Genomic DNA, 15,261 nt, shown 5'->3' on the forward strand with positions numbered 1-15,261 from the left:
TGGAAGAACAGCATTCAGCAGCATGTAAGGTTACATAGCTATCCATAGAACAAGAAGAAAATGTATTTTCAAGGATGCCTATATGTAAAATACACATTTCATTTCAAAATATGCACTGGTGGGTGCATTCAGCAAGAGAGGGAGTGTGGACTCATTTCAAGCAGAAAGATTGAAAATGGGTATTATGCTTTCTGTATAACAGAAGGCAAACCTCTACAGAAACTTTCTCACAATAATGAAATAGATTTTATTTGAAACCACTAAAACATTCCTTCAGCTGTTTGAGAAACAACTATCTCATTCCAAAGTTAGCTCAACTCAGTTTCTTTAATAAACAATACATCTACCAGAAATGATTTGTTGAATCTCAGTTAAAAAGAACAACAACAACAACAACAAAAAGCAAAACAATAACGTAGAAAAAATAACATATTTGCTAAAGATCTTCCCTTTCTATTTATTATGATATTTTCCAAAATAAACTTGAAGAATCTCTCAATATTTATAAGACTTAAGTGCATGGTAAGAATGTAACAAATTCCAGTCATAATGGTACACAGCAGTATAGAACATAGAACAAACTACTACTTTTGATCTGGGTTTTTCAGTATACTAGGTCAGGTGTAGTAATACACTGTAGTTAAGAAAACAAAATCATACAGCAGCTCTAGAAGTGGTCTTTGTAAAACATGCAGCATCTAATTTCATGGGAATAACAAGTGTAATTTAAGATGCTGATTTTATGAAATGAATTTTTGGAAATGACTTGCCCTCTTGAAGGCCATTATTAACTGTAACTATCATACAATACTTCAATAGAAATAAGACGTGGAATAAAATAGCATCCTATATGCTAATTCAGAGTCTTTTCAAAGTAGGAGACCTGTTAATTTATGGTACTCTTAATAACACCATCAAACATCCTGTTACTGCAGCCAGAGTTTTGCCGCAAGAATAAAACAGAGAACTACCAAATACAGACTTTCGTGGGTAAGTAAACAGCCTAACTAAGCTAATGGCTACATCACACTGTACTTTTGTTGTACAACAAAACCCTCAAGCACATACTTAACGTTTTACTGAAAAAATAAAAATCAGCACTCTAAATCTGCTCTTACATTAACACAGCAGATAAAGAATAAAGCTTAGAAAAGCCATCATATTTCAGAACTGCAACCTGATATACCTGTTTTATCCGTTAGCAGATAAACTAATCGTCCCAGCTCTTCTGGTATGGTGCTCGTTCGAACAACTGTTCCAGGAATATTGTCATCTTTCATAATCATCCACCCATAGGCTGCCTTACCCATGTCCAAGTTCACACGTAAACTGCAAAGGAAATGTATACCATAATCAGTGCAAATATTAGGCAACACGAAATTTAAAACTATAAAAACAATACTCAAAGCTGCTTTTAGAGTTCTTGATAAAGAGATCTTAAAACTATATGCAGCAAACATTTTGGAGCATCACTGTTATCTGTTTATAGAATAAATGAGTACGTCAGAAACGTTGGAGATTATTATACTACTACAGTTACACACATAAAAGTATTATACACTTTATCGACAAGATCAGATTCAAGTCGGTCAAAACTGAACAAACTTCTTTTTTAATGTAAAAATAAAAAATCCACTGTTACGTCTCTTCAAGTCTATTTTTAAATGACTGCTTTTCCTTTAGGAAAGTACAGATATATTTGTCAACTTTTCCTCACTGCAACTAATCAGCAGTGTCTCTGTCCTTGCCAAAACATAATTACAGAGGCTCTCAATTGCAAAATGAGAACAGTGCCCAAGCAGCGAAATCTACCTTCCTGTGACAGCATGTGTGCCAGAGTTGATACTGCCAGCAGAAAAAAGGAGCCTTTGAGTAGCTCTGTACTAGAAATTCTAGTTTGCAGCAAATTTTGCTAATTACAGAAGTACACAATCACAATAATTTTTTTTTTCAGTTTGTCCTGTGTCTGCATGATTTTTTAATACTTTCATGTCTGTGAAAAACAAGAATTAATTGCCCTTGCCTCTAAGTCATTATATACAAGTCTTCACTCGTGCTGGGTAGAGACAAATATCATCGCTCTTGCCCAAAATTAAATTTTCTAACTCAAAACCAGTTCATAGAATCACAGAACCACAAAATGGCCTGGGTTGAAAAGGACCACAATGATCACCTAGTTTCAACCCCCCTGCTATGTGCAGGGTCGCCAACCACCAGACCAGGCTGCCCAGAGCCACATCCAGCCTGGCCTTGAATGCCTCCAGGGATGGAGCATCCACAGCCTCCTTGGGCAACCTGTTCCAGTGCGTCATCACCCTTTGGGTGGAAAAACTTCCTCCTAATATCTAATCTAAACCTCCCCTGTCTCAGTTTAAAACCATTTTCCCTTGTCCTATCACTATCTACCCTCGTAAACAGCCGTTCCCCTTCCTTTTTATATGCTCCTTTCAAGTACTGGAAGGCCACAATGAGGTCTCCCTGGAGCCTTCTCTTCTCCAGCCTAAACAATCCCAGTTCCCTCAGCCTTTCCTCATACGAGAGGTGCTCCAGCCCTCTGATCATCTTAGTGCCCTCCTCTGGACCCGTTCCAAGAACTCTGCATCTTTCTTGTACTGGGAGCCCCAGGCCTGGACACGGTACTCCAGATGGGGCCTCAAAGGAGCTGACTAGAGGGGGACAATTACCTCCCTCTCCCTGCTGGCCACCCCTTTTTTAATGCAGCCCAGAACGCAGTTGGCCTTTCGGGCTGCAAGTGCACACTGCTGGCTCATGTCCAGTTTCTTGTCCACCAGGACCCCCAAGTCCTTGTCTGCAGGGCTGCTCTCAAGGAGATCTTCCCCCAGTTTGTATAAATACCTGGGATTGCCCCGACCCAAGTGCAGCACCCTGCACTTGGCCTTATTGAACCTCATTAGGTTTTCATGATCCCACTTCTCCATTCTGACATTTACTTCCCTATAGTTATTCACCTAAATCCTGCTACCACACCAGGAAGAAGACTGAGGAACAGGCACACGTTCCTTTCTGTTGACTATATCAGAAATACAGAAAAGACAGATAGATGGTGGTAATGCAAACTATTTCTGGGCAATCTGCCAAAGGTATAAGGCAGAGTCCCAAGTTTAATATCAGGTTTACAATAACATGACTCTTACAATTGTCCAAAGGTATTTCAAGGACAAAATCCTGCTAATGTACATCAGACTTTTTTTTTTTCCTTTCATAAAAATATTAACAACAGAAATAAAAAAACAGGTTTGCTATACAGAATAACCAAAACTGCAGCTACAGTTTTCATCTCTCCTCTTGCAATTGCGGTGACAGAGTGATTGCGAATTATCTGAGGTAAGAGTGGAGAAAAAAATCTGATTAAGAAGAGACGTATTTAACTAGAACTGTGGAAACATCCCATTTGTTCCATATTCTTCTTCCTGAATAAAATGCAGGTTGCAGTACAAAGAGAAAAAAGCCTTTTTGATAAAATATTATTGACCATCAAAGAAGTAAACACCACCTTGAATTACCTCTTACTAGGACACTAAAATCAGCAACAGCAGGAAAACGTGCCTCTACTTGGTAAAGTATCCCAATTACTTCTGGAATAGCACATCTAAGTTCAGACACAAATATATTAAAAAAATCAAGAGGGATAACAGGAAGAGGGCTATATGAGAGTCTTTTTAATGAAAATATTATAGTATAAAAGTAGTGAAAGCCACTTGGCTCACAGTGCTGAAGTACAGCTTTACCTTTCCTTAGTCAATACAGAGCCAGCACAAGCTACCTGCATAGGTCATACGTATGTTTTGTCAACTTACAAACAAGAACCATTGTTACCAGGCTACACAATGAGACACGTAACAGTCAACAAAAGAAATGACAGATTTACTCCTGTTAGGGACAAGAATCTGCTGATTTGTCAATTACAAAGGGAAATCTCTAGCTGAAGAAGAAAAACAAGAACACACTTTAACAATGCCAAGACACTTGCTCCAGCATGTATTCTATGTGAAGTATGAAAGCTCTCATGATCCTGTGTCAAAAAGATAGTTGGTCTATATAAGCACAAGGCACAGAGAGGGAAATCCATGTGGCTGCTCTGACAGTGGAGATCTCACTGCTTAAATTAGATCAAATCACAGAAGTCTCTCAGAATGCATTCTGTAAGATTTTTATGATAATTTGTCAAATGTAATTTGAAGATAAAGAAAAAAAAAGACACTTTCTCTTCATAAGAAGTGATGAAAAATCCATAGTTCAAAGCCTGGAAACATTTTAGGAATTACCCTATCTTTCTAGCATGCATTGCTAAGTGGAACAGAGTGAATCTCCTTTGCGCTGCAAATACCTAAATAGCAACTGGCACCACTGGTCTCGAGAGACCAATGATATCTGCACAGTCTGCCATAGCAGCATGGGCATACACTTTCCCCCTGAGCTTGCAAAGTGATAAATTTACTAGATAGCATAGGCAAACCTTGTAAACTTATGGAGAATGTATCTCAAGCAGTCATTTTATTTAAAATCAACTAATTAAATCATCTGTCTGATACTCAAGGAACTTAGAAACTTCCTTAATGAATCTCCAATTGGTTAGAGCCAATTAAAAAAAAGCTTATCGAGAAATGTGGGACACTCCAAGAAATTCCAGAACATCTGGAAAAAAAAAAAAAAAGAATAGCTGAATGTAAACCTAAAGAGGTGTATAAAGTTTTTGGACAGTCTGTCAAGGATTTGGTTTCTATACTCCGTTCCCTGTAAATTAAGAAATTCAAACTTTATATGGAAGCCAATTGTAGGGAGCCTCTCTATACCATGCTTCCTCCATACAGAAAAAAAGAAATATAAGTACAAAGAAAACATCAAAATATACTGTAAATATACAGTTTTCTTAAGGGCCAAACATTTCTTGAGATTGGGGTGTTCAAAACATCCTGTGCATAATTGTTCTATTTTATAACCCACAAAGAGCTAGGCTAAGCTCAACATATTGATTTACTACTTTTTCTCCATTTTACTTAATTCCTTGCAGGCTACTGAATGCGTACCTTGTCTTCCCAATTTTATTTATGACATTGTTTTTATGTTTATACTTCTAAAGTCTGACATGCTCCATCACCCACCATTCAACAGTAGTATTTAGAATGCAGCACGGACAACCAGCTGATCCCTGCATGATAAAAAAAAGAAATGTTCCTCTTTCCATTAATTATAGGAGAGGATGTACAGAGATCAGTTAAATTCTGCTAACAGTTAGTCATTCCCTTCTGGTGATCTGCACCAAACATGTCTGGAGATGTAAAATTATTTTTACTGCATAGCTAGATTTTCCTCACCCTGCAAACCAAAAAACCAGAACCAAAGAAGTTCCATATTTAGAATCTTTCTGAATTCTCTAAAACCATCAATCAACAGATCTCATGCATGAATGCAGATATACTTTGCCTTTCCCAGTCAATCCTATCCTCCCACATTCACTTCCTTTACCTGTAAAGCAAAGTTCATTATTCACCCCATATAGCTATTTTAGAAATCATGAGAGGACACAACACCTGGTGCTCCAGCTTCATTAGTCCTGCAATTTTAATAGCCAAGAGTTTACACTTCAAACACAGTCCTAAGAATAAGTTATTTCCATGCCTAGCTCCCAGAGGAAAGGAAGAGAAATGTAGTAATATCTGAACATCAGCATGACTGGAGCTGTTCAATTTGCTGACAGTCTAAGAAACAACTGTATATATATACAATCTGACCTGAAGAAAAATTGGTATAGGAATAGATAAACATATAAAGTGGAAAAAAGGACTCTCTGTTGGATACTTGTTTCATCTTCTACGGTGGTATTTCTGCATTCTTATTATCTTCCACATATAATTGAAAAACTGGATTAGGCCTATCCTAGAAATTATTTTTGCATAAGAACTATTCCATAAGTTCATTAGGGCACACAAATTGCTTTCCTAAGAATTCAAAATGAGCTGCTTGAAAAAAAAGTTACTTTTTGAGTGGCACATAATGATTTACAACTATAGAGTCAAATTTACTCACACTGTATGCTCTTAGAATCATAGAATTGTTTGAGTTGGAAGGGACCTTTAAAGGTCATCAAGTCTTGCAATTCCCCTGCAACGAACAGGGACACCTACAGGTAGATCAGGTTACTCAGAGCCTCATCCAGCCTGACCTTGAATGTCTCCAAGGATGGGGCATCCATCACCTCTCTGGGCAACCTGTTCCAGTGTCTCACTACCCTGATCATAAACAAAAAATGTTTTCCTTATGTCCAGTTTAAATCTCCCCTGCTCTACTTTGAAGCCATTTCTCCTTGTCCTGTCACAGCAGACCCTGCTAAAGAGTTGTCTCCTTCTTTCTTATACCTCCACTTTAGATATTGAAAGGTTGCTATAATGTTTTCCCAGAGCCTTCTCTTCTCCAGGCTAAACAGCCCCAGCTCTCTCAGTCTGTCCTTACAGTTGAGGTGTTCCACCCCTTGGATCATTTTTGTGCCCTCCTCTGGATGCGCTCCAAAATGTCCACATCTCTCCTGTACTGAGGATTCCACATCTGGACACAGTACCACAGGTGAGTGCTGTTGCATCCAGTAACAAATACATCTCTGTCTTTTAATAGTTTAACAAAGTTTGGATTTTTATTTATTACGGAATTTATTACTTTTATTAATTGCGGAAGAACACAGTGAAAAACAAGTAATCACTTATACTCTTAGCTCAGTTTTCCCTTGCTGCCTTTGACAATGAAGAGCATCTTTAAGTAATAAGTACACTTCATCCATCACTTGAATGTAGCTCATTTAGCCTCTACACATGGATTATTTGCTTAATATTAAATAATCAAAGGGTGTCAATGGCAACACAACCCAAACAACATCATGATGCAAAACAGTAAGGGAATTATGGTAATGATAGTGTTTGGAAAAATATCACAAGATTGAAACATGGATGTGTAAATAAAACCAGGAGCCAGTCACAGAATCATAGGATCATTTAAGTTGGAAAGAAAGACCACTAAGATTATCTAGTCCAACCCTCAACTCATCACTACCATGTCACTCAGTGAGACATCCACATTTTTCTTGACAACCTCCAGGGATGGTGACTATACCACCTCCCTGGGCAACTTCTTCCAATATCTCACCACTCTTTCATAAGAATAAATTTTTCCTAATAACCAACCTGAACCTGAAAAACCCCGGACAAAATTTGAAGCCATTACTTTTCGTCCTATTGCTAGATACTTGAGAGAAAAGGCCACCCCTCACCTCGCTACAACCTCCTCTCAAGTAGTAATAGAGAGTGATATAGTCTCCCCTAAGCCTTCATTTCTCCAGACTAATCTATCCCAGTTCCCTCAGCCACTCCACTAAAGACTTGCACTCCAGACCCCTCACCGGCTCCGCTGCCCTTCTGTGGACATGCTCTAGAGGGCCTCAGTGAGGTGCCCAAACTGAACACTGCACTTGAGATGCAGCCTCACAAGTGCTGAGCACAGAGGGACGATTGCCTCTCTAGCGCTGCTGACGATACTATTACTGATACAAGCCAGAATGCCGATGGCCTTCTTGGCCACCTGGGCACACTGCTGGCTCATGTTCAGCTGGCTGTCCACTACCACCCACAGATCCTTTTCCTCTGTGCAGCTTTCCAGCCACACTGTCCCAAGCCTCTCGCAATGAGTAGGGTTTTGGTAACCAAAATGCAGGACTTGGCACTTGATCTTGTTAAAGCTCATACAGTTGGCCTCAGCCCATCAATCCAGCCTGTCCAGATCCCTCTGTAGGGCTTTCCTACCCTCAGGCAGATTGACTGTTCCTCTCAACTTGTTGTCATCTGCAGACTTACTGAGGGTGCGCTTAATCCCTTTGTCCAGATCATCAATAAAGATGAGTCAACTTAATAAATAGAGTCAGCCCCCAGACTGATCACTGAGGAACACCACTACGTGTCTGGTTGCCAGCTGGACTGGTCAAAGGAAATGGAAAGTCCACAAACCCCAGCAGATTTGCTGCAAACTTTTCTATATCATCAAAACAAAACCAGCTGCTCTTAAAACAGAGAAGTACTATAAAGGCACAAGTCCTTAAGACTCTTACTGAGTATCAAACTGGTCAAATATGACATTTTGTTTCACATAGATATTTACATACAAAAAGAAATGTGAGCAAAAGTCAGAGAACTCAGGTAAGCTTAGGTTAAGAATCTAATGAAATTCTATTTTGTTTTTCTCTTATACTACGTGGGTTTAAATATTCTGTGCAAATCCCAGGGAATAGGTCTGCAGTTTAAGAGACAGCTGCTAACTGTGGGTAGTCACTGGACTGATGTATCTGAAAGTTCCAGAGAACACCTAAAATTAATAGACACCTTAATCAAAACACTGGGAATTTTAATAGAAGACAGTACTTCCATTTTGCAAAGGCAATACCCACTCAAAAAAAAAAAAAAAAAAAAATTTAGAGTCAATGTTCTAACTACTCTGTCCACAGCGGACATGATTACACAGATGGATATTATTTCCTGTTCCAGTTTATCTGCAATTTGAATATACAGTACTCATGCTTAATGAATTAATTAATTCATGGCAAGTCTCTACTTGGTTACACCTGTTAAAAGTCTTGCCATTGCAAAAGTGCATTCAATCTAAATTAATCATAGTTGTAGTAAAAATAAAGCCAGTATTATAATCAGAGAAACTGAACATTTTCAGTGCTAAGGCATTAAAGAAATAAAATTCTAAAATACACCAAATACTTCATTCAAATGCATGTTTCCTAAAACCACATTCTCAAATATACCAAGATTGTATCCTTATTAATACATTTATGCTAGCAAAGGATTAGATATCCTGATTACTCCAGCAAGATGAACATTATACAAAAAGAATACAACAGTATTGTTTTCTGTATAGTGATACCTCAAGAATCAGCAGATTTGTTGGCACCTTCTCCTTCAGCTTCCTGATAAGATCAATTTCCTTCACAATGAGCAGTGAGTATAAATTTCAGCAAAGCCACATTCAGTGAAATTAGACATCTGTGTTTTTCTTTCATTCTTATACATACCTGATGGGGATGATATAGGAAAACAGGAGGAGGAACCGGAAAAGGTTGCGATACCATGGGCCTACAAATCCTTGCAAGGTTACCATAACAACTGATAATGCAACTAAAGCCAAAAACAGTGCCTTTGTCAGTTGATTCAACTCCAGGTCCAGCAAGCCAACCTAAAGGAAGAAGTAAAAATCAGGTAAGTCATGAGTGTTGCTTTTTCTCATTGACTCTTTTGCAGAGCAAACACCTAGCTATTACCGGGTAGTTTTCTTTCGTACCAACTAAAAAACCACGCACTTGTAACAAATAACTACATTTTGATAATTGAATTGATTGTTGTTCCCATGCCTGCATTTAATAGATGTCCCATGGCTCCAGGACAGTAACAACACCTAGAACCAGTGTGAACCATCTCAGCCAGGCCATTTGAATGTCTTCGTATTAAACATATCCTTCCCCTATCTCTGATTCAGGAGAGGAACAGAGGAGGGGAAGAGAAGAGAATGAATAAATGAACAGAAACTATTTTCTTCTGTCATGTACGCAGCAAAAATGCTAGCAGCACATTTTATATTTGTAGGGTGGCTACTGCTTATTTACCACTGGAAGATAAAAACACAGTACAATCAAGAATAAATGGACAAATACAGCTGAACATTATCTTGTTCATACAATGAGGTTGTAGTAACTTGTAGTTATATTCCCACACCAGTCTGTAAATCCAAACTCCTCTCAGCAAAATAATTTTTGATTACATTCTGAATAACTGAAAGCTTCATAAGTTAGAGATGGTATAATCATTTTCAAACCAAAATAGTAAAACAGAACTTCAACTTTTCCTGAGTAAAAAGATATTCAATTTAGAAATACTCTAGTGAAAACATTGAGTTGCTATATTTCATCCACTGTTTCCCATGAAAAAGTATTTTAAACTATGCAACTAAGACTCTCACCATTTCAACAATGTACACTGTAAGGTAAGTATTTATACTCCACTTTTCAGATGTTCCTGTAGTCAGTAAAATATGTGGGAAAATTATGTCAAGAGCTTCCTAGGCCCTGTCACAGATGCCCTTTTATCTCCAAGTCCCGCCAGTAAGACCAGTAAAACATAACACTTCCTTAGATAACAAACAGTCTGCAAAAGAGCCATTTAAATATAGTTCTTAAAAATGTCAGCAATCTTGCTTATACATGGGCGGTCCCTTCCCTAGAGAACCAGGCAGCTGAAGACCACAGCGGCTGATTTATCAGCTGCATTTAGAAAGCAGCACAACGAGGACAAATATCTTGCAATTTCCGCTGCTTCAACTACTACATAGTTTATGCTTGAATTATTGAGAAAAATAGGTTTTTGGATTAAAATGAAGAAAAATTAAGCCAGGGAAGTAGAGCATGTTTCAAAGCCCAGATCTTTTTGCGTTGACAAAGGCAGCCTAAGTTTCAGGCCTCGCTGAGGATCAGATGAAGTCATTATTCATTCAGTCAGGGAAAAAAAGACTCAATTACCTCAACCTAAAGATGCTATCAATGAATGCAAAGTGCATATTTTACTCTATTCATCCAAATCCCATTAAAAAGTGAAAGGAATGATTTAATCTGGCCTTCCAGAGTTGGTCTTTTTTTTGTAATAAAATAAAGAATCACTGTCTTGCAATATGCATAACCACTACCTCACACTTTTTTTTCCCTGCATCATAGCAGTGAAAGCCTATCTTTCCCCTAACCTCAGTAATGTTCCCCCCCCCCTTCCCACCCCTGTAAAAACCACACCCCATAAGAGAAAGGAATAAAGACCTTCTTTGGAAAGAATGCCACTTTTGGGACAGAAACGTCAAATGTAGTTCACTGCACACTGATATGTAGCTAACTCAAAGCATTAATACCTTTTTAATTAATGAAGACATGTACATTTATGTTTGGAGTCAACAAAAGTGTTTCTGGAGTGGAATGAAGAGGATAAAAACTTGATGATGAAATTTTTCATGGAACAAATCTCTTCTCCCAGAACATTTGTCTTTTTAATATAGAACATACTACTGCCAATAGAGTTTTATCATCTTTTTTATCATTTACTATAGCAAGTGAAAGCAACTGCAAACCCCTGCTTAAAGTGGTAAACAAAAGAAGCTTTAGTAGAAATGCATTCTTCTTTTCTCAAAAACTTGTTATTATTATGTACTGAAATATACTTAATTCTGCATCTTTCTACTTAGACAACTTCTGCAATCTTACCAATGAAACTATCAAATTATCAATTTTTCAAGTAGAAATGCATTAATATTCTCTAAAATTCACCTCAACCTTGAAAAAGAACATAAATGAACTATAATGTTATTTTATCAAATATCGGCATAATATATCATCCTTTTGAAAATAATCATAACCTGAACAATTATGACTATTTAAGGAACTGATGAGTTAAGAACTGGAGTAATTTTCCACATTTATTGCTATTTCTCATACTAACAATTCTTATTCTACTCGTTATAACATTTGTTCTGCTTGAAATAACTGTGCTAACAAAATTAAATATGACTGGAAATTTTAACCTCCAAGGGGAAATTGGTACGTAATGTCTGTAACAGCCACAATAGTTTTGCAAAGGGGCAGCACTATGATAATGAACGCAATAATTGACTGTATCATCTAAAATGCTACTAATGGCAACAACTGCAAATCCATTTAGCTCCTTTTTAATTTATGTGGGAAATTTTAAATAGCTAATGGTACTCAGTAAAATAATGGTTAACACCACCGGTAAAAAGTATGGCATTGTCTACTTGTACCAAATCCCCAAAAAGCTATGAGTTTTTAAAATATAGCATTTGGAATCAGGAAATTATTAGAACACCAAGCCTTGTGCTTTGGACTACAATGCTGAAATTATCATTCTATAAAAAAAAAAACAAACAAACAAAAAACACCTTAATTAGCAGAAGTTGAAAGCAAGAACAAATCTTTTTGACTTCTGAATAGAACTTGCACAGCAATATTGCTATTGCTGCTCTATGTACTTAACATCTAGGAAGGGTTTTGTTCTGAAGCTGTTACTGCAGTAACCAAAAAACACTAACATCAGAAGTACATTACTTGGAAAATTAGGAATACATATATTTTTAATGCTGGAATATTAAAATGCAAACTTTGATATTTAAATGATGCATTACTGACAGTAAAGATTTCTCTCAAAGCCTAAACTGTAACTGAATTAAAATTACAGCACTGAAGTGCACATGATACTTGCTGACACACTGTTGGTTTATTTTAAACAAACAAACACCCTACTTAAATACTAGCGAAGTAATAAGAGAGCACCGTGGCGTCCCTGCCCTAAACTCCTCCATGAAGGTAATTTATGTTGGGAATCAGCCTGGCTCTGCACTGACACACACCACACTGAATATAATGAAACTGCATGGTACCTCTGACTGCGGTTTCAATTTGCACTATAAACATCAAAATGTTCCTTAGTATTCTTTACGCATGCTCTGAACTTTTACATTATTCAGACCGAATACTTGTCAATTATTTATGTTTGCATTAATTACAATTAATTACAAACGTTTTTTTCTCTGGCTAAGAAAACCATTTGATTCATAACACTTTTTCACTTTTAAAAAATGTGTGTGTAGGTTAATAGACACAGTTAGCTGCTTATATTGGAAGCTCTATGGCTTTTTTTTCCAATCTGCTAAAATTCTTCTTACCATCCCTAGAAATAACAGATTCCTAACCTGAGCTTAATGGTTGAATAATAATAAAAAAAAAAAACAACCCATCACTATCTGTTTACCTTAATTTTTGACACTATAAACATACATCCAATTTAGAATCTGCAAATGGTTCTTCTAATTCTTTATTTCTACAGGTATTTTTGTGATTTAAATTCTTGGCTGCTCAGCAATCTGAGTGCTTACACTGGGCTAGCACAACTATCATTCACAACAAGCACAACAAGGGAAGTTGTGTTTAGAAAACATCTTTCCTTAGTTGATTATACTCAGCTAATGGTATGACAAGTGTTTCCCTACAAGGTTGTCTTGATCAATGTAAAAAAAATTCTAAGACTTGTACCAGGTTTGTTATACTTTTCTATCAGTAACTTACTCATTGTTTTAAGCAGTAGATACAAAGTGGGAAAAGCAAAGAAATACATAAAGTGACCATTTAGTGAAAAATGTCACTCTCACATGCTTTTTATTAGATTGATTTTCGGACATCCTTATCACATGTTTGGTTGTGAGAGCAAACAAGACCAAAGCTGAAAACACCTTTTTGAAGCACTGAAAACATCTTACAAATTTGCTTCCTTTCTGAATTAGAGCAGTAATTGTGGTGCCATGTGTGTCCATGGAGGCGGGGGGAATGTTCTACTTGACTTGGTAGAACTGAAATAAACTTAGGCTATTTAGTCCACTCCAGTGGTTATACAAAAGCAATAACCAGGAAACAGTTCATTTGATTCCAATAACATTTTCTGTTTCCTTTGGCAGAAATATATATATATATATATATGCATTTCTCATACTAGCTTTAATACAACTCAATGTCACTTTAATCAAACTAAATTATTTGCACTATATTAATTCTGCAGGCTTCCAGAACAAGTTTTATTACATTTTTAAATTCACCTTTCTGACTTGCTTACACCGACTTTAACAAGCTATTAATAACCTCATACCTACTTTTGACATTTGAAATAAACAGATTACTTCAGATAAAAATTTCTGTAGCTAGCTACAACGCTAAGAGAAAACCGAAACTCCAGCATTTCCTCCCTCTCTGCTTCCTTCAGTCACCTATCTTGTACTGCCTTTTCCACGTATCTACACTGTCAGTATAGGTATCTCGTCTGGATATTGAAAGTGAAACTTCAAATTCCTCTCCAGATTTTAATGGTAGTCTCTCCAGCTCAGTGCAGTACTACAGAAACTGTAAGGCAGATAAATGCACAACTTCACATAGACAGTGAACTCGGTTGTACTCATTTGGGCAAGTACTGGCACAGACTCCACAACACGCTTAAGTGTGCTTTCTCTTTCAGATGTGTTCTGACACACTAATGACTTATGGTATCTGTAGCAGAACGTTATGTTTCAGCAGACTAGAATGAGAAACTGAAGGCAACTCATTCTTAATATTCACTTGACTATAAAATGACCCACTCACCTCTCATCAGCACTTATACAGTTGGTCTACATTTAGCACTATCTCACCATCTCTAAATGTCCTTAAACTCCTATCTCCTCTTAAAATTAATCTGTATATGTAATAATGAAGGCAAACAACTATTTTTTGCTTATTTCAGTATTTTGCTCTAATTTGACTGAAGTTTAAAAAGGGAGAATTGCTGAAGTTAAAGAAATGCCATGTACAGTTCGGTCAGCAGAGGGGGCTCAAGACTGGCACTAGCACCTGGTTTAGAAGCTCAGGTAGCGCAGTGCAGTACCAACTATACCTTAACAGGGTGACCTGTATTTCTCTACAGACTTACCAGTCCAACAGTATTTACCCCCCCATAGGCTGAAATGCTCAATTATATCGAGATGTATTTTAACAATCCAGGTCGAATAGCAACCACAGCATTTCCTTCTACGCAAAAAGTTGTATTTCATATACCTTCATATAGTTACCATCTTAAGTCATCTGTGAGTGCCGTGTGACCATTCATTCTCCATCATCACTATGTATTTGTCACACACAATAACAATGAATAAAAGCATCCACAGATGCTATTAAGAAACTGAAGATTTTAATGGCTTCTTATGCACTGGCACATTTATACAGGAGTTGTGCTTTATTAGTCAAATATTAGCCTCTATTATGAACTATCAGCTGTAAATGTTTTTCAAGATGCTCACTAATTTAGAATAATTATTTCATTAATTTAAGCAAACTGGTGATATTGGAGACTTCAACAACCAAAATAATTCATACAGTGAAACTGTTCAGCATCCACTTTTTTTAATTTAAAACAAGCACAGGAACAGGTACTACTTCCTTGAAGAAAAATGATTATAAAGGGGATGAAATAGAAACTTTACTTCGCATAAATTTTGGGAAGTCTCAATATATCCATACATCAAACCATGCATATCAGTCAAAAAGTATTTTTCATACAAAAAATTGCACACTTAATAAATGGTATCAGTATCAGAATCCTCTAGTTTTTTTCCAAAACATCATTGAAA

At 36.9% G+C, this 15,261-nt stretch overlaps 1 protein-coding gene across 3 annotated transcripts in view; it reads right to left on the reverse strand.

Annotated features, from left to right (window-relative positions):
* Positions 1-15,261, reverse strand: part of ATP9B (ATPase phospholipid transporting 9B (putative)) — a 168,005-nt gene that overhangs the window by 39,440 nt on the left and 113,304 nt on the right. For all 3 annotated transcript variants that reach the window (XR_005857867.2, XM_025147637.3, XM_003640746.6), the window contains exons 12-13: positions 9,080-9,240; positions 1,187-1,329 (exon numbers count right to left, since the gene is read on the reverse strand). Coding sequence is in view for 2 of the 3 variants with exons in the window: in XM_025147637.3 (XP_025003405.1) it covers positions 1,187-1,329; positions 9,080-9,240 (304 nt within the window). In the remaining variant the exon portion in view is untranslated. The remainder of the gene's footprint in view (positions 1-1,186; positions 1,330-9,079; positions 9,241-15,261) is intronic.

The sequence above is a fragment of the Gallus gallus genome, chromosome 2 (genome assembly GCF_016699485.2).
Source record: "Gallus gallus isolate bGalGal1 chromosome 2, bGalGal1.mat.broiler.GRCg7b, whole genome shotgun sequence".
In the NCBI taxonomy this organism is placed as follows: Eukaryota; Metazoa; Chordata; class Aves; order Galliformes; family Phasianidae; genus Gallus; species Gallus gallus.